Source organism: Microcaecilia unicolor, chromosome 13 (assembly GCF_901765095.1).
Source record: "Microcaecilia unicolor chromosome 13, aMicUni1.1, whole genome shotgun sequence".
Lineage (NCBI taxonomy): Eukaryota > Metazoa > Chordata > Amphibia > Gymnophiona > Siphonopidae > Microcaecilia > Microcaecilia unicolor.
Window position 1 is genome coordinate 101,133,753 of NC_044043.1, and position 21,123 is coordinate 101,154,875.

Below are 21,123 nucleotides of genomic sequence, written 5' to 3' on the forward strand. Positions count from 1 at the left end.
CATCGGTACTTTTTCTGTTTTCTTCTTGTCTTATTTTTAGTTTTACTGTTTTTTTTAATCTTTTGAGTTTTAGCTATGCTTACACATCGTTTTTCACTCCATACTTTCCATGGTTTTACATTTCCTCCTTTTTATACAATGCCGATCTCAGGTACAGACAGCATTACTGCTTTATAGTTTTCATGATGGATTAACTGAGTTTCTTTTTTAACTCTCCTTTTTTTGCTTTGCAGTTTCAACTTTAACCCATCATATTGTCCATGACACTTTAGTGCCTATTTATTTTTTCACTTTTATTCATTCTTCTTTCTTGCTTTTTATTATTACTTTTTTTCCCCTTTGGACTTTCTCCTCTCCCCTTATTTTTATCAGTTTCATCAGGGCTTTTATCCATTTTTTAATTTCCACTTTTTATTTCGTTTTTTATTTTTTTTAATTCATGTTTCAGTTCTTTGGGAAGCATATTACACACTGTATGATGTATACTCACAAGATGTTCATGCTACTCACATACCTGGTTCCTCTGGGTTGTTATTATTACAATAAATTTTTTAAATGTTTTTTTTATTTTTTCATGCACATTTTTTGTCTCATTTTTATTGTTTCATGTACATTTCAATTAATAAGCATTTTTCATTGGTTGACCATGCTACTGCTTTCTGACCATCAACCACCCCTCTTTTTTTTCCCCAGATACTATGTCTGTTAATCATGTATTCCAATGTTTATTCCATTTTTTTGGATTATAAATCGGTGTATTTTTCTGCATTGATCTAAGTTTTATTAGAAGATATTTTACTCCACTTTCTGCACCCAACACTTTGTGATTTTTACCGCAAGGTCAGTTTTGCTAATTTTTCATGACTTACCTTATTTACTGTTTTCACATATTGTTTTGATGTCTTCATCTGTTTTCTGGTTTGTGTGTGCTTTGTCAATATGCCATTTATATCATTATTTATGTATCATTTTAAAATTATATTTATGTATGAATAGATGTATTTTATCATGCTTCTGATTTTAATTCTTTTTATGTATTTATATATTTAGTGCTTGACACCTGAAGCAGATGGTAGTTCCATTGAAACACAGACCCATGTTGGGTCATATACATATCTGGTGCTGAATAAAGTTACTTCAATCTACCTTTGGCTGATGAGAGTTCTTGGTCCACCCCTACTTTCCTGTACTTGGTTTGCTGGACTACACGTGGGGGGTTTTCTTACCTTGACCTTTTGGTTGTTGTTTTGACTATTATCAAGTATGACATCTAGTGGCCAGATTTACAGCCCATTAAACAGGGTTCTAGAAGGTGTTGTGGTGCTGGTTCCTAACCTCAGGACTGTTTCTGCAATGACGAGACTCAGAATATGAGAAGGGTAGAAGGAAGGGTCTATCAAATAGCAGACAATTAACTTGGAGGAACTACTAAACTAAACAGACTTGGGGGGGTGCATTTAAAAAGGAGAAGAGGGAATTGCGTTTATTTGTGGAGGAGTAGCCTAGTGGTTAGAGCAGTGGACTTTGATCCTGGGGAACTGAGTTCGATTCCCACTGCAGCTCCTTGTGACTCTGGGCAAGTCACTTAACCCTCCTTTGCCCCAGGTACAAAATAAGTACCTGAATATATGTAAACCGCTTTGAATGTACTTGCAAAAACCACAGAAAGGCGGTATATCAAGTCCCATTTCCCTTTCCCCCCTGGCGGTATATCAAGTCCCATTTCCCTTTCCCCCTTTCCCTTATGACATCACAATATCAGAAGTGAGCTAAGTATCGGGCAATCAAGCCATTGTGACATCACTGAGGAGGTTGGCTCTTATTGGTGGAATGAGTGGAGGAGTAGCCTAGTGGTTAGTGCAGCGGACTTTGATCCTGGGGAACTGAGTTCGATTCCCACTGCAGGTCCTTGTGACTCTGGGTAAGTCACTTAACCCTCCTTTGCCCCAGGTACAAAATAAGTACCTGAATATATGTAAACCGCTTTGAATGTACTTGCAAAAACCACAGAAAGGCGGTATATCAAGTCCCATTTCCCTTTCCCTCATCGGCTGGCAGCCACATTTCATTCTCCAGCCCTGGTTAAAGTGCAGTGGCAGGAATAATCCACTGCTCCCTGACCACCCTGCTCAGCACATGCAGAGGGTACAATGCTAGTAACAGTCACTGCGCCCCTGAATCCAAGATGCCTGGCACCACTCACAGAGCTACAATGGACACAACGGAAACCCAGACACCTGAACTGAAGCATTTAGAATACACCAACCACCTAACATACAAATCAGCTTCCCTGGCTGAAAGCATGCCAAAGAGACTCCTTCATGGAAACGTGGCAGCATAAATCAGATTGTCAGCAGCTCAGCTTCTCTCCTGGGCTGTTAACAAGGAAGTAAAGGAGCTTCACAAGGATGACGACAAACTTTGAAATGTTTATATCGAGGAGGACTAAAAAGGTGACGGCAATAACAAAGAAACAAAATGGAGAACTCCGGGCTACACACACACAACACGAACGTATAATACAGAAAGAAGTTTATCCATCTGAACCACACCAATACGTCTTCCCTTTACCTTTTATAGTCCAAATGCCTGGTGAAGTTCAGCACTGAGGGTACAGGATCCATTCAGAGCGTGTGCAGAGCAGCCCTGACAGCCACTGAAGACTGTACTTAGCAGCTGCAGTCCAGTACGGGATAACCACACCTACTAACTCAACAAGAAAGTATGAAAAGCTTTTTATCACCTACCTGACCTTCCCACATTTTTAAACTAAGCTCTCCCAATAATTATAGCATAGCTGCTTTGTCTGCATTGATTTTGGTTATGTTCAAATTAACAACATTTGATCTGAGATAATCTGGGTCATGTCAAAAAGGACTTGTGTGTCTTGGAATAAAAGATAAACTTTTGAAATCTTAATAGAAGTTCAAAACCTGTCCTAAAGGGTGATCAGAAATCCTTGAAAAAAAGCTAGCGAGAAGAATGTTGCCATGCCTGTTCCATGGAAGCTGCTATTTCAGTAACTCACTCTTAAATTAGGCTCTCAAATTTAGGAAAATAAATTGGCAGTCTGAAATTTAGGCGCAGAAAAATCTAGACTCCTATTTTTGGAGTTAAGGCAACAACTTAAAAGCCCATCTCTTTTTGAATATGAGGACCTAAAAGTTTAATTAACTTGATATAGTAACATAGTAGATGACAGCAGAAAAAGACCTGCAAGGTCCATCCAGTCTGCCCAACAAGATAAACTCATATGTGCTACTTTTTGTGTGTATACCTTACCTTGATTTGTATCTGTCATTTTCAGGGCACAGACCGTAGAAGTCTTGCCCCGTCTCCCAACCACCAGCCCCGCCGCCTCCCCCCACCGGCTCTGCCACGTAATCTCGGCTAAGCTTCTGAGGATCCATTCCTTCTGAAAAGGATTCCTTTATTTACCCCACACACTTTTGAATTCTGTTACCGTTTTCATCTCCACCACCTCCCGCGGGAGGGCATTCCAAGTATCCACCATTCTCTCCGTGAAAAAATGCTTCCTGACGTTTTTCTTGAGTCTGCCCCCCTTCAATCTCATTTCATGTCCTCTAGTTCTAACGCCTTCCCATCTACGGAAAAGGTTCATTTGCGGATTAATACCTTTCAGATATTTGAACAACTGTATCATATCACCCCTGTTTCTCCTTTCCTCCAGGGTATACAAGTTCAGGTCTGCAAGTCTCTCCTCATACGTCTTGTAACGCAAATCCCATACCATTCTCGTAGCTTTTCTTTGCACCGCTTCAATTCTTTTTACATCCTTAGCAAGATACGGCTTCCAAAACTGAACACAGTACTCCAGGTGGGGCCTCACCAACGACTTATACAGGGGCATTAAAACCTCTTTTCTTCTGCTGGTCACACCTCTCTCTATACAGCCTAGCAACCTTCTAGTTACAGCCACCGCCTTGTCACACTGTTTCGTCGCCTTCAGATCCTCAGATACTATCACCCCAAGATCCCTCTCCCCGTCCCCTTAATATACTACCTCTTAATACATATATCAAAGTGAGGTACACATAACATTCATAACAATAAAAATGATTCAATAATAAAACAAGAAACATGGGATAACGTTATAAAGGTGACTTTATAAAGGAAGATAGGTGTATAAGTTGTTTTATAAAACAATCTACCAATGTAGGAAAACTAATTAATTAGATGCAAGAACTAAATTAGATTAGATTTATTATTTGTTAGTCCACCATTATGATAAACATTAATAAAATAATCAACAAATACTAAAAACCTACAAGCTCAAGATAGATCATAAATACATCATCAATTAGAATTATAAAAAGCCTTAAACCACAAAAAGTCTTTCAGGTGTGTCCAAAATGCTGATTTACTAGTTTCGCATTTGAGCCGCAGGTTGACCTCTGATGGAACAAGTACCCAGTTTTGTGAATTCCAAACGCACATGCTGTAATGCAGGAATTATAAGCATATGCTGGTGCTCAGAATGCAAAGATCGAGATGGCATAGACCACTGTAGTGAGCTTAATGTTGGTAAACGGCTTGGTGAATCATGATCAACAATTTATACACTATTCTCCATTGTACTGGTAACCATTTCAGGCCCTTCAAACAGGGAATAACGTGTTCAAAATGTGAAAGGCCGGTCAACAATCGCACAGCAGAGTTCATAATCGTTTGAAATGCCTGAAGAAAATACCTTGACAAGCCAAGGTACACAACGTTGCACTAATCTAGGCAGTTCAACACCATAGATTGCAACACTGTTTTAAAATCATACCAAGACAAAAAAACAATTCAATCAAGACAGCAATCTCAACTTAAAATACAAAGAACGATTCAAATCTTGCACCTGCATTCTAAATGTAAATGTGGAATCTACCACAATTCCCAAATTCTTATCTGCATTACAATTGTAACAGTTACACCCTGTGTCTCCAATTGTGAAGGCAGTTGCATTCATTTGCAAATGATTCTTTTTTAACCAACCCATTACTGTTTCAAAAATCAACTGCAATCGGGGAATCATATTAAACATCAGTCACTGTTACAGGTAAAATAAAATAAATTTGAATATCGTCTGCATAAATCCTGTAGGAAACTCCGAAAGATCGTAGTAAAGGACACAAAAGTTGGAGGTACAGGTTAAAAGAAAGTAGCTTACAAAACCGATCATGCAGTACCCCAGCTTCGTATCCAAAATGTACCACAGCCTTCCTGTCATCCAAAAATGAATGGAACTAATCTAAAATAGTTTTCGCAAGGCCACATGCACCGAGGCGTTGAAATATTGTATTGTGACCTACAACGTCAAAGGCTGCTGTTATGTCCAGAGAGGCATAAAATTATCAAGTTGATTATAAACAGCCAGTTCTAAGACGTTGACTAGCACAGGAAGAACTGAAAGAGGACGATAGTTTGACAAAACATCTACCCTATGAACCCCATGCCTTTTCATTCTTTATAACTGGATGCACCATTACCAATTTTAGCTCAGGAGGACAATATCCCACTTTCAAAAACACATTCATCATCATCATTTCAGGAATTACAACATGCTGCATGGATTTTAAAATTTCAGGAGAACAAACATCCACTACAGACCCTAAATAACGCAATATAAACAACCCTTTATCTTCACCATACAAAAACCTTTTTGTAAATCTGACATTGATTGGAATTATTTAATTTCTTCAGGAGACAATGCATACCCCTGAGGCAGTTTGCACAACACAAATTCACAGGGAACTAAACGTCTGTTAGAGTACTGAAAGTGCCTGATTTAACAGTCTTTCTAAAACAGACACTTGGCCTGGATTGGCCGCTGTCGTGGACAGGATGCTGGGCTCGATGGACCCTTGGTCTTTTCCCAGTGTGGCATTACTTATGTACTTATGACACAACATATGTGTTTATCTGCCTCATTAGCAAAGGTGTCTTTGCTAGGAAGATGTTCAACTTTGCAGGTGACAAGAAATTATTCAGTCATTAAAATGTTCGAGGATCTCGAGGATTTGCAGGAGACGACCCGGCATCTAAACGGCAGATGAGATTTAATGTACATAGTGATGCACATAGGGATACATAATCCCAACTACAGGTTCAAAATGCTGGGCCCCCGAGTCATAAATCATCCACGAAGAAAAGATCTTGGCATCACTGTGGACACATTGATCATAGGAAGAAGCAAGGTTCAAGGTTTCCTAAGCCAACACTCTGCATAACTAAAGTTAGAAGACCAAAAACTGATCTGTAATCTGGTACCTTTCTTTGCATAAACACAGCTCAAGTTTTCTGCTATTTATTTATTGGGATTTATTTACCGCCTTTTTGAAGGAATTCACTCAAGGCGGTGTACAGTAAGAATAGATCAAACATGAGCAATTTATCCAAAATAGGTTTATGTAACTTCTCCAAAAGATCAACCGCTTTAACCCCACCGCTACTAATTCTCAACTTCCCTGGGTAATATATTTACCTGTAAAATGGAATCGTAAAGATCTGATTACTTAAAGAAGTCACCTAATCACTAACCTCCGTAATTAAATTCGCAGGAAGATTTGTGGGTTGACTGGCCATGACCCTTTCTAGGCTTCTGGGAATGCAGAGAATTCCATTTCACGTCAGAGCCCAGAGCGTACAGGAATGCACTGGGGACAGGAGGACTTTCCATGGGAAGCAGAAGATAATACTCTGTAACTGAACAATAGCCGTAAGAAAGCTGCAGACAATACCTTCTTACATGTTCAGTAACCTGATTCATGTGGCATTTGTCCCAAGAAAGTCAAATAAATGAGGTGGCACCTGCAGGCAGTTTGTTTGATAACTCTCGAGTGGACTAATAGGATCAGCACATTAATTCATTCAGCAACAATGCACACAGCTAAGAAAATGTACTACTGAAAAACCAACTGCACCCTATCAATCTAAAGGTGCTTCTGTGTGGAGACCATTATCTGTCAAGTCATGCCCGGTGCCGACCTTGAACAGTTTTAAACTTGCTTCTTTTTCCTCATTGGTGCTACCAGGTGTGAAAGGTGCAACTCGCTGCATGCTCAGATTTAACATCCATTTCTTTTTTTTAATTGACATCGCCCTTACCTTTCTTGTCTCCATACATGGTACAGTATGGATTACTCTGATTTTCTCTGGCAGCTCCTTCCGACTCCCTGCTGCTGCTGCATTGCCAATAAAAGCCTCAGACTGGAACTCAATTTCCTGCACCCGATGTTGCTAGGAGATGCTCTACATCCCCCTGCTTGAAAACTGTTCCCTCTTTAGAAAAACAAAATAGCTAAGCCTCCACCTCTCAGATCAAAGTTGCTTTCATCAGTGCTACAGCAGAGAGAACACACCACTGCCCACTCCTTTCAGGTCTCCCATCATCTGCAGCCACCTCTGCTCTTAGAGCCAATCCTGCCATAGGTAAGGCAGGACTGAAGAAGCACTTCAGCCTCCACTTGTTACAGCACCTCACTAACTACATTTCAGTTAGAAAGGGAAAGGGCAAGTTGCAATGAAGCAGCAATTTACTGACTGTGAATCAAGGTGTCTACACCAGCTTTGGCACTGGATAAAACCCCCTTTTTTCCTCAGTTGAGCTTTGCACTAGAAGGAACAGAAACAGAGCATGTCTTTCTCCTGCACAGGATCCCACCACACAGCCTGCTGTGATCATTACCTGAATATGCCAAAAGCTTAGAGATCAAAGCTAAAAGTACTAATGCAGGGTCTCAAGTCACCATAATGCTAAAGGCAGTATCTGTGTCACCACCTGGGGTGAGCCCTTGGTTCACAGCTGAGTTGACTCTACCTAGCCAACCGGAGGGTTGGCTAGGCCCGACTGGCAGCGGGCGAGACACCTGGACAAGGCTGGAGCTGGGTGACAGGGCTGAAGCAAGGCTGGACCACTGAGCAGGGCTAGCACAAGACAAAGGCAGGAACAGGAGACAAACTGGAGCAAGGCTGCAACACACACTAGACAACCCTAGGAGATCTGTTGCAAAGGCACTGGCTGGTGGGAAAATTTTGATGACAAGATGTTTCCTGCTCTTATGCAACAACAGGCAAATCTGATTCTGTAGCTTGTATCTTCTATCTTTTATGATTCATCAAGAACACTTTCCCCCTTACAGTGCTGAAGCGAACTCCCAAGTATTCCAGAGTTTGCATGAGAACCAAGTGATTCAGTTGGAACCAGGGCAGGAATCTGATTTTATGCACTTTCATTCTATTTATGCATGAATGCATTCTTGTATCCCACTGTTATCAAAATCGAAAAACAGGTTTCAATTCAAAGTGGTTCACAATTTACATTTTGGTGGAATTACAATGGTGTTTTACAGTTATTCATAATTACCAGAACAATTTTTTCTCTATTTTGTGTCATTTCTGAACTCAGCCCAGAGGGGCCAGGGGCCACATACCACACACCAGGGCTCCTTCTGCAACACTGCGATCACAGGCCCTAAATTCAGCCACTAGGTGCTGCTGTTGTACAATGACTCAGTTTGCCTCCTCCCAGCAACTGTGGAGTCGATCCAGAGGGCGGCTACTAAAATGGTCACTGGTCTTCGACATAAAGTGTATAGGGAAAAAATTAGAGATCTCAATATGTACAGTTTGGAAGGAAGGTAGGAAGGTAAAATTATTCATTACCTGCTGATAATTTTCTTTCCTTTACTGCAGCAGATGAATCCAGAAACTGATAGGTTGTGCCCTCTACCAGCAGGTGGAGACAGAGATCACTAAACTGAAGGCAGTGGTACCAGACCGCCAGCCCCTCCTTTACTTAGTCTAATCACAAAGCAGAAAACAGGCAAAAGGGAAAGGGAAATGGGACTTGATATACCGCCTTTCTGAGGTTTTTGCAACTACATTCAAAGCGGTTTACATATATTCAGGTACTTATTTTGTACCAGAGGCAATGAAGGGTTAAGTGACTTGCACAGAGCCTAGAAGCCTTCCTCACCAACTAACTATAACAGAATCACCATAACAGCATCAGATGTACCAAACAGCCACTCAGAGATTCTCTGCAGCAGCAAAAATTGAATTATTATTATTATTTTTTTTTAAGAATAAAGACCATGGTAAATATAAGGAAGGATCCTGGATTCATCTGCTGCAGTAAAGAAAAGAAAATTATCAACAGGTAAGGCATAATTTTACCTTCCTTGTCCTTGCAGCAGATGAATCCAGAAACCGATGGGATGTACCAAAGCAATGCCTAAAGAGGGTGGGAAGCCGCTGTTCCCAGTGATAGCACAGTCGCACCAAAAACCACATTCATCAATGCTGTCACATCCACTTGGTCTTTGGCGCATTCTTTTTCGAAATGGTACCAAGTGGATGTTTTTTCTCTTGATGAAATTTGCAAATCTCATCAAGAGAAAAAAAAAGCCCGTTTCCATCCACGATGCTGCCTGTCCTCTAGTGGAGTGGGCTTGTAGATCCTCCGGAGGGCAGTGGTCAAGCAAAATATATGCAGAGACTATAGCTTCCTTAATCCAACAGGCTATAGTCAGTTTAGAAGCAGCTTGCCCCCTCTGGGGCCCAGTGAAGACAAAAAGATGATCCGAGCATCAAAAATCATTAGACATCCGTAAATATCGGAAAAGAGCCTGTTGGACGTCTAAGAGTCGCAGTTTCTCAAAATCCAAAGGGAAGTCCTCCTCCTGAAAGGAGGGAAGGAAAAGAGGTCGATTAACATGAAAAGTAGAAACTAATTTCGGCAAAAAGGAAGGAACTGTCTGTAAAGTAATCTCAGACTCTGAGAATTGCAGAAAAAGATCTCGACATAACAAGGCCTGAATCTCTTACGGACCGGCTCCTTCTGGAAACATCCAATCGGTGTGTAACTAATTGGGAACAGCTGAACAAATGTGGTTCTCCCTTTTTTTTTAAAGTATGAGGAAGGCTAGACCACTCAGCGAAGAAAACCATTGGGAGAAAGGGGACCACAGGGAGAGGCAGGGACGCAGAGAACCAGGTATACCCCCAAGGCTGACACTGCCTGGTCAATCGCCCCCAAACCCTCAACTGGCCTAACAAGAGGAGTCCCAGAAAGGCAGAATTCAGGAGTTGTTGAAGAGCCATCTACCACCTGCTGGAGATAGAGAAAGACTAAATGAAGGAGGGGCTGGCCATCTGGTACCACTGCCTTCAGTTTAGTGATCTCATCTCCATCAGTTTCTGGATTCATCTGCTGCAAAGGAGAGATACGATAGAGATATTTAAATACCTATGCAGCATAAATGCACAGGAGGTGAGTCTCTTTCAACTGAATGGAAACTCTGGAATGAGGGGGCATAGGATGAAGGTGAAAGGGAATAGACTCAGGATGTACTTCTTCACGGAAAGGGTAGTGAATTCATGGAATGGCCTCCCGGTGGAAGTGGTGGAGCAAAAATAGTATCTGAATTCAAGAGAGAATGGGAGACAAGTATATAGGATCTCTAAGGGAGTGAGAGGAAGAGTAGATAGCATGGATGGGAAGACTGGATAGGCCAAATGGTCTTGATCTGCCTAGATTTTTCTATCCCTAGCTATGGCTGACTCAGGATTTGAAAGATTTAACTTTAATATTTGCATGGCAGTGCACAGCCACTGATCCACTAGGCTGACACAGTGGTTCAGGATCTTAAAGGTCCCCTTCATTAACCAAGTCTCATCATTGTGAAGCTTAAGTAAATTAGGGTTGCTGCTTTGCCAGTCCCTCTCAGAGCCCTATACAGGCATCACATTGGCATCTGAAGCACATGAATACAGTATGAACAGCCGAAGAGTGGACAATAAAAAAAATGTTTAAAACCAAGGGAAGTGGTCAAAATGAAAGGGGTCAAATCTTTTATTTTATAAAAGAAACAACATAATTTAGGATAAAAATGAAAGCAATCTTGTGGTAAGACATAAAATGGGCACATTTGATGTGTTGAGCAGACTGCAGCTTTCCCTTCCTTCATGGATGAAGTAAAATGCTTTCACAAGTAATGTGAAATCCCTGTAATTAAGGTATCATTTTGCTTTGATTTTCACGACTCTTATAATCCAAATGTCATGGTCCACTAAGCTGTACCCATTGGTAAATATCTAGATTATTATGGGTTGGGCTTTCAATGACAAATCATGGTTTTTCAGCCTCTAATATTTACTTACTGCAAAGTTTTCAAAACTATTTAATTCAGGATTTGCCTACCAGAGCAAAAGATGTAGAACGGCAAATAAATACATCTTTACTAAGAGTACAACAAACAAGGAACACCAATTTGCCAGCAACAGACAAATCTTATTTTTTTTTTTAAGATGGAGTATAGATGGCTGCCGGACCGGTTGGTTGCTAAAGCGCTCTCTTCGCCGTTGAGCTGTAATGACTTACTTTCCTCGAAATGCCACATTCTAAACGCAAAGGAACGTTGAGAATAGTTCCTCAACCTACCTCAACCTCTTCCCCGACTCAAGCGTCGTTGGAGCGCTTCTTCCCTGGTATCTCCAGGCTTCAACAGGGAGAGGATCCCATTGCGGAGGTGTCCGGAGAAGCGGGCTCCCCGCCGGGAGAGGAAGCCTCCCTGTCTCCACCATCTCTTTCGCTGATCCCTCTTTGTCCGGCGTCGAAAGCGGCCCTGGTGGGAAACCCCAGTGACTCCGAAGATGTGTCGGGAGGGGCGTCCGGTGAGGACCCAGGCACACAAGCGACGCAGAATACTGAAGGAAGTTCGACTTCTTTAGTACAGAACTTGGAGGTGACTCTACAAACGTTAATGGTGATGCTGGACCGGATCAATACTACACTTCAGAAGACGTCAGATGATGTTGTAAAACTTAACACTAAATTTGAAGAATTAAAATCAACTGTAGATTCTGTGAAAGAAGATTTAACAACGCAAGTGACATCCTTGCAAAAAGAAGTTGATTTATTAAAAGACTTTAAAAATGTGGTTAGTAAAGATAGTATGGATATTAGAAGAAAAATTGAGCAAACTGAGAATTTTAATAGGCGCCTTAATCTCCGCCTCTTAAATTTTCCAAAATTAGCAGGGGTAACGCCGACAGATACTCTTCAAAGATATTTGACTGAAATTTTGAATATTCCTCCTGAGGCTATGCCCCCACTAAACAAGATTTATTATATTCCTAAACCCAGTGGTGTATGAGGCGCTGAAAATGATATTCCTGATTTACAAAATATTTCTGACATACTGGAGCAATCCTCTAATATAATAATGGATAGAGCTACAATGATTATTTCTCTTGTTTTTGAGCAGGACTATAACACTATTTTGAGGCTCTATTTCAGAAACTCTAAAGCTCAATATTGTGGTTCCAAAGTTTGGATATATTCTGATGTGACTAAACAAACACAACAACAAAGGAAGGCATTTCTTGCCTTGAAACAAAAGACAATAGACATTGGGGGTTCTTTTTTTCTTGCATATCCTTGCAAATGTGTAGTAAAATTAGGTCAAACTAAATATACTTTCTTTTCACCGGAACAACTGAAATCGTTTATAGAACTGAAACAACTGAAATAATGTTTAACCTTGAGATTACTCAGTCTTTTCTTACAGTTTAATTATCTACTAGAATATGTTTCTAATTCATTATTCCCCCCCCCCCCCCCCCCCCCAGTTATTTGGGGTCTAAGAAAGGGAATATAATATTCTGCTAATGGAATGATTGAACCCTAATCTTTCTATTTTTCTTCTTAAAATTTCACTTAAATGATTGACTTTGAATGCTTATTGTAATATTACCTGCCTGTATTTCTGTTACAAGGATGTCCTTGTTAATTATAATTTAAAATAATAAATAAATAAAAAGATGGAGTATAAGTCATTATTAGGATGGACTTGGGAAAATTCACTGCTTATTTCTAGGATAACACTTGCTCCTTAATTTGCTCCTGTAAGCACTGAATTAACATAGGTGGGAGGAGGAAGGAGAGTCAATGATTAATACAGGCAGCGTTTAAGATTCACCATCAGGTGAAGTGAAAATAGCTGCATAATATAGGAGACTTCTCCTTTAGGGATATATAAGATTCCCCCACAGTAGTAGTGTGTGCCTACCACAGCACGTTTTCTCTCTGGATTGCAGCACTACCCATGTGCATTTCTTATTTTAATTAGAGATAGTAGAGTTTAGCTGCGGGCTATTGACAGTATTTCTAGGATAAGCAGCATAAAATGTATTGTACTGTTTTGGGATCTTGTCAGGTACTTGTAAACTGGTTTGGCCACTGTTGGAAACAGGATGCTGGGCTTGAGGGACCTTCGGTCTGTCCCAGTACTGCAATGCTTATGTTCTTATGATGGCTTGATTAAACAACTGATCAGAACTTGAGCTATCAGGTACTGGGGAAGGTGCTATGCTTTTGAAACACAGAAACAGAGAAAATTAAAGCAGATAAAGACCATTTGGCCTATCAAGTCTCCCCATCCATACCAACTATTAAGCTCTAAAATAGCCTCCTCCCTCTCTGAAATTCTCTTTGCTTATCCCATGTTTCCTTGAATTCAAGTACAGTCTTCATATCCACCTTCCCTTCTGTAAAGAAATATTTCCTTAGATTACGCCCGAGTTTATTCCATTTCACCTTCATTCCAGACTTTCCTTTCAATTGAAAGAGTCCTGCTTTCTGTGCATTTATGCCATGGAGGTATTTTATCTCTCTGCCTACCCACCGCTTCTCCAAAGTGCACATATTGAGAACTTTAAATCTGTCCCCTTATGCCTTATGATGAAGACCACTGCCCATTTTAGTACACACCTTCTGGACCGATTTCATCCACCTTGGGGGATAATCCATGTCAAAATCAGGCAACTGAATTGGATGGAGAACGGTTCAGCTGTGTGGATGTATTGGCAAAGAAGGGTAAATCTCTTGGAAGGAAGCTGATTAAGGGGAACTATGCTCAAAAACAAAAAACATTCACAAGGAAATCTTTACACAGCTTGTACCGTAGATCTAAGAGCCAGGAAAGCCTTAGGCCTCATCTGCGTATCTCTAGCCAGATCAGAACAAACTCTTATTTTAGATCCCAAAAATGTTTCTAAAAGGTCTAAAGGTGTCACGTTTTCAAAGCTGCAAACTGGGTTTGTGAGCCCTTGGGCCACTGCCGAGGAGCAGCAGTGGCAGGCAAAACCACCCCCAAACCAGAGACAGGACAGAACAGGACTGGAACCCCGGACTGGAGTTGCAGCTGAGGCAAGCAGGCTAGAACAGGCAAAGTAGGAACCCTAGTCTTCACCTGCGCTAGCCGCTGTCCCCCAGAAGTTAAGCCTCTGGGTTCAAGCGACCGGCAGGACTTTGCAGGGCAGGGCAGGAGCTGGATACCCACAGGCTGAACAAGAACTAAGGGTCAGAGGGGAAAGGAATCTACAGGGACAGCAAGGCAGAAGCCTGGGCTAGAACTCACAGAAAGACAATACAACACAAGGCAGGGAATAGAGAAGCCAGGGGACAGAAACTGGAAGCTGCAAGCAGCCTCTAAACAGGGAGAAAAAACACTGACTAACAAGACACAGAACTAAAAGCTGCAGAGCAGCCACTAAGACACAAACAGACAAAGACTAAACACAAAACTAAAGCCCAGAGACAAGACTAGCAAACTAACAACAACCTAAACTAACTACACACTGATTGGCTAGAACAGACAAGAATCAAGGCAAGGATTCAAACTAGGCAGCAGAGCAAAAAGCACTAACATACCAGGGCCTTAGACGCAATGCAAAGGCAAAGCAGCAAGGTTTCAGAATGGCTAATAAGCAGCATGGGCAGATGGGAAAAATTTTCCCCACCCCAAATCGGCCCTAAACCAGCCCAAAACCCACCCAAAGTCAAACCCCACCCCCAATGTCACCGACCCCACCCCGTCACCTCTGATGTCATTAGCCCCGCCCCTGACATCACCTCTGATGTCATTAACCCCGCCCCTGATGTCAACCCTACCCCGGAAAAGCTTCTATTGGACAAAATTGGACCAATAGAAGCCCCCGAAAAAAGAGCAAACCCCACACAGCTGCAATGAAAAAGAAGCCCAATTTCCCGCAGCCTGCAGCCTTCGAAAATTTCCAGCACCCTGGCTTAAAAACCAGCCCAATTGGGTGGGAAACCCACCCATCTGGCAACACTGCTAATAAGCCCAGCAGCACCTGGAGCTCAGCTGCAACCATCACCAGGAATCTACGGGTGCTGTGTAGGTTCAATCCAAGCAAGCAAGTCTGGCAGCCCAGAAGATCCGGACCGGACTGGGCTGAAATCTGGAACGGGTGACGGTCCACAGCAGTCACCAGTTCTGGCCACCAGAGAGCGAGGTGAGCACAGATGTAACAAAAGGAAAGTTTCAAAACAGTACTGCAATTAAAGCGCAAATGAAACCAGCAACTTAGTTCTCTGCATAACAACTTTGAATGAAGATTCCAAAAATGATATTAGGTACATTTCAACCTCTCTCTGACTCCGGTACTCTGAACTACCAGATCTTAGGGGGTAATGAATCTGCCGGCATCTTTACAACCTGTTCCAAATACTTTTTAAACATATCCAAAGCAGATACCAAAGGAGACTTAGGAAAGTTTAGTTGTCTCAAATTGTGTGTCCTAATTTGGTTTTCCAGTTATTCCAAACGATGATGAATTCAATTTTCATCCTTAAGAGCGGCTGTTTCTAAACTCTCCAGTCTGTACCTTAATCTTTAAAGAATCCAATCCTGAGAGCTGTTGACCAGAGACCTGGGCTTGAACGAGAACAGCATCAGAAAAATAATACCCCATTGTATCTTTAACGTTTTGCTTAATAGTTGCCAGCACAAAAGAACCCATGTCACTTATGGCCTCCCATAGTGACCCAAATTCCAGAATCAGAAACAGCCTGGTTCTTAGCTCTCAACAATCTACTCAGTTTCCTGTGCAAGGACTCTGGTTTTGCTTGCAATGCCCGATCTTCTCAGAGTAAGATCCAAAGTTGCTTTAGTCTGTCCCTGCTGCACTCCAAGGTCTGTCCTCTACTGAGATGCCTCAGCAGAACTTTGAATCGCCACTGTTTCCTGGTTATGGGGGAGCTGCCCATTCTACAGGGTTCAGAGAAGCCCCATTTATGATTCACCTTTATTGATGGCCAATTACTTTAAATACATTCAATAATCTGGGTATACAAAGTGTCAAACATCAAAGATTATACAGTAAAGACAAATGGGTTTGGTCCTTCATCAAACTTTTTAAAATGTACTCATTCCCCCAACCCTAACTTATTATTGTCAAATCTTATAATTAGTATTAAGGAAGTCAATAAATGAAAAAGTCGACAATACACTGTTCATTGAGTTGGTTATACACAATATTACACCTATCTGTCCCCAAAATACCCATGTCCAATCCCCTTCAAATACCTCCCTCATGTCAATATGTGATATTATGCTTAATAAACAAACCAAAATAAACAGTCAAAATACCTAATTGTTCAGAGAAGCCCCATTTAAACTGCTGTTCTACACTTCTGCTATGGGCACGATTGATCATCGGACAAAAAGGAGGATGTGGTTACAGCATTAGCATATCGGGCTTTAAAAAAAGGTTTAGACAAGTTCCTGGAGGAAAAATCCACAGTCTGCTACTGAGATAATTAGGTGACGCCACTGCTTGCCCTGGGATCTGTAGCAAACTAGATTGGCGACTGTTGGAAGCAGGATATTGGGCTAGATGGACTACTGGTCTGACCCAGTATGGCTATTCTTATGTACCAAGATGAATTTGCTGTCCACTGCCTTGGCGGAATCTCTTAAGGCAGTGAATAAGTCTAAATAAATAAAAATGACCTTAATTCTCTAACAACCTGCCATCGTAAGCAGGTAAGCAGACATAAGAAAGGAAGCAGAACCTTCAGCTACCCAAAGCATAGCCCTACTTCCAGCTCATTACTTCAGGGACCGACTGTGTTTAATGTTTACATAATCATTATTCATGGAAAAACAATACAGTTTGTTATTTTTGGCTACCCTACCTTGTTTATGATTATTTAGTTACTAGGTTGCACCAGGTACCTGCTAGCATTTATATCAATGTCTTGTCTGGACAGTATAAGAATATTAGACACCCTAGGCAAACATTCAGTCTTGCAAACAACCTCCCCTCACTCCCCAATAACTTTTAGGCCCCTCGCTGTCACAATCATGATCACCCTGTTTCTTTCAGTTTGTGAAGTTGTTAGGACCTATTGTTTTGCATTGACTGCAGCTGTTCTTTGACGCCCCACAGATGCTGTGGCCCAAGGCGATTGCCTGTGCCGGCCTAATAGTAGGGTCAACCCTGATCTGGTTATAAAATATTCACGGTGATACCAAGTTTATAATTGTTTATTTAGCCTAAACCTTTACTACGGAACTTGATTTGAATAATTTTCTTCAAACGATTGTCATGAATGTGGAGGAGTGGCCTAGTGGTTAGGGTGGTGGACTTTGGTCCTGAGGAACTGAGTTCGATTCCCGGCACAGGCAGCTCCTTGTGACTCTGGGCAAGTCACTTAACCCTCCATTGCCTGCCGCATAGAGCCTGTCATGAGTGGGAAAGCGCGGGGTACAAATGTAACAAAAAAAAAATGTTTCTGCTCATTTCCTAATGAGTACGTCAGAAGTATTTAAAGCTTAGTAATGTCATTGCTAAAAGTCTAGGAATATGCAGGCATCAAACAGCTTTTTCGATAAAGATTTCCTATCTCTCTCCTAAGACACTTCTGCAGGATGAGTAACTGCACATGTGAACCGGAGACCATTCACCTGAAGTTGCCCCATGTGCTATTCTGAAGTGCCAGCAGGGGGAGCCAACAACCACAGGATTCATACAATTACAGACATACAAACCCAACTGACATTTTATAATTTGATCTGCACATTTTGTTTAGCAATGCACGGATAAGAGGCAGCCACTAAACAGGACACAGATATTTTACAGCTGCATTTCAATAAAAGTTTAAACGTGATTAATCACGCAATTAAGAACTTAAGAATAGCCATATTGGGTCAGATCAATGGTCCATCTAGCCCAGTATCCCGTTTCCAGCAGTGGCCAATCCAGGTCATAAGTACCTGGAAGAAGGTATGTTATTTATTCCCCCCCCCCCCCCCCACCTCCTTGCCACTTAACTTTCCATTGCCCAAAGTCACAAGATGATGGAGGGGGGGGGGGGGGGAGATATAACATACCTTTAATCACACAATCACAATTAAAATTTTAATTGAAATGCAGCTCAAAATAAATTTAAAAAAATTTTAAAAATGATGAAAAGATAAGAAATACAAATAGATAAATTACAAATTATTTATTTATTTTTTTGTTACATTTGTACCCCGCGCTTTCCCACTCATGGCAGGCTCAATGTGGCAGGCAATGGAGGGTTAAGTGACTTACCCAGAGTCACAAGGAGCTGCCTGTGCCGGGAATCGAACTCAGTTCCTCAGTTCCTCAGGACCAAAGTCCACCACCCTAACCACTAGGCCACTCCTCCTACATTAAAGAATGTAAAACAGCAGCAGAATGGCTATAAACAGCCTAACAGTTTTCACAGCCTACTTTAGAAATGCAGACCTAAAATATTTAACAAGAGACCTTCTTTCTATCCTGAGCACAAACCAAAAGGAATATCTGTTTGCGAGAAACTTCAAACCATATTAAAAAAAAAACAGAATGGTGAAGACTCCTTTACCGAGCACGTTTCAGAAGCTATGCACCTCTGTCTATCTATCCATCATATTTCTAGATTTAGTTAAACATACAAAGGGGTAACAGAGGTGGGATGGCTTGGCAATAATGATCATAACACAATCAAATCTGACATACTCACTGGAGGGATGATACTAAAGAAAAGTACTACAGTAACATTTAACTAAATCGAATTCCACAGCAGCTCCTTGTGGCCGTCAGCAAGTCATTTAACTCTCCACGCTCAGGAGAAAGCAATGGCAAACCACTCCTGTATTATACCAAGGGGTCCCTCATTGTGTGGTCACTAGGAGTCTGAGTCTGGATTTAACTTGATACAAATCGGAGAAAATACTTCTTCACTCAATGCGTAATTAAACTGTGGAATTTGTTGCCAGAGAATGCAGTAAAAGCAGTTAGCTTAGCAGGGTTTAAAAAAGGTTTAGAAAGCTTCCTAAAGGAAAAGTCCATAAGCCATTATTAAAATGGGAAAATCCATTGCTAGGATAAGCAGCATAAAATGTATTGTAATGTTTTGGGATCTTAACAGGTACTTGTGACTTGGATTGGCCACTGTTGGAAACAGGATACAGGGCTTGATGGGCTTTCGGTCTGTCCCAGTATGGCAACACTTATGTACTTAGTTTTAAACTAAAACTTTCTTCTAGAGGTAGAAACTTAACTATAACAGCCAAGAACTTTAAAAAGGACAGTAGCTGGGCATAAACTTTGTCTTAAGTTACTTTCTGTTCTTTGCCTGGAGGAGAAGTCAAAGCGCAACTGACCTGAATTAGGTGTTAAGATGTGCGGAAGGTAGCAGAAAAACTGCAAAGCTTACTAGCCAGCTTATAATTGAAAAAGAAAAACGCCTATATTGCGACGTTTATCTCACAAAAACGAATAAAGCGGTATAATGGAAAGCCGAATTTGGACGTTTTCAACTGCACTCCGTTGCGGATGCGGACAAAGTTGATGGGGGCGTGGTGAAGGCGGAACTGGGGCGTGGTTATCGGCCGATCAGAGATGGGCGCCTTTCGCCAATAATGGAAAAAAAATATGCGTTTTTAGCGAGAATTTAGGGCACTTTTCCTGGACCCTGTTTTTCCACGAATAAGGCCCCAAAAAGTGCCCTAAATGACCAGATGACCACTGGAGGGAATCGGGAATGACTTCCCCTCACTCCCCCAGTGGTCACAAACCCCCTCCCACCACAAAATATGCCGTTTCACAACTTTTTATTTTCACCCTCAAATGTCATACCCACCTCCCTGGCAGCAGTATGCAGGTCACTAGAGCAGTTATTAGGGGGTGCAGTGGACTTCAGGCAGGTGGACCCAGGCCCATCCCCCCCCCACCTGTTACACTTGTGCTGGTAAATGGGAGCCCTCCGAACCGCCCCCCAAACCCACTGTACCCACATGCAGGTGCCCCCCTTCACCCCTTAGGGCTATAGTAATGGTGTAGACTTGTGGGCGGTGGGTTTTGAGGGGGATTTGGGGGGCTCAACACCCCAGGGAAGGGTGCTATGCACCTGGGAGCTCTTTTACCTTTTTTTTTTTGTAAAAGTGCCCCCTAGGGTGCCCGGTTGGTGTCCTGGCATGTGAGGGGGACCAGTGCACTACGAATCCTGGCCCCTCCCACGAACAAATGCCTTGGATTTATTCGTTTTTGAGCTGGGCGCTTTCATTTTCCATTATCACTGAAAAACAAAAACGCCCAGCTCACAAATTGTCGAATAAAACATGGACGTCTATTTTTTCCGAAAATACGGTTCGGTCCACCCCTTCACGGACCCGTTCTCGGAGATAAACACCCATGGAGATAGACGTTTTTGTTCAATTATGCCCCTCTAGGTCAACCCAATTACTGTGTTGCTTTTTTTTTTGTTTTTGTTTTTCATTTTTAGATTGTCTGCGGGCAAAATACCTGTGTTGCAGCCCACTATCTTTTGGGATGATATTTTGGTTCTGCGTGGCTTTTTGAGTGGTTCTCCAACGTCTCCCCATGACCATCTCTCTCCTTCCTCTCGGCTTGTCGGCGTAATTCATGATGAATGCAAACAGGCTTCCGCCACTCCGCTTAAAGCTCAGTGTTTTTTTTCAAATTCAAGCCTCATTCTGGTTCCACCAATAGGGACACGTGCCAGTGAGAGAACGCATCGCTACTGGTGGAACCTGATTGAGGCTTGAATTTGAAAGGGAGAGTTGGCTTTGCTTGGAGCCTGAAGGAGCCAGGCAAGCCAAGCAGCAAGCCCGTGGAGGCTCTGGAGAACTTCCCAGGAGGAGCTGGGCACATACACTGGATAGCAAACCACCGCACAAGTGAGGCAGCAGATTACAGGCTGCCTCAAGGTTTGTAACAGTTATTTAAACCCATAATAAACTGAAGTCTTTTTTTTTCCACTGCCCAAAGTTCTTC

The 21,123-nt window shown here is 41.9% G+C and overlaps 1 protein-coding gene across 3 annotated transcripts in view; it reads right to left on the minus strand.

The window, feature by feature from the left end:
- ATP13A2 (ATPase cation transporting 13A2) overlaps positions 1-21,123 on the minus strand; it is a 199,552-nt gene that overhangs the window by 161,584 nt on the left and 16,845 nt on the right. For 2 of the 3 annotated variants that reach the window (XM_030186145.1, XM_030186146.1), the window contains exon 1: positions 7,114-7,182. The exons of the other annotated variant lie outside the window; for it this stretch is intronic. In XM_030186145.1, the coding sequence (XP_030042005.1) occupies positions 7,114-7,132 (19 nt within the window). In that variant the 5' untranslated portion in view covers positions 7,133-7,182. Of the gene's footprint in view, positions 1-7,113; positions 7,183-21,123 lie in introns of those variants that run through there. 3 annotated transcript variants of the gene reach the window in all.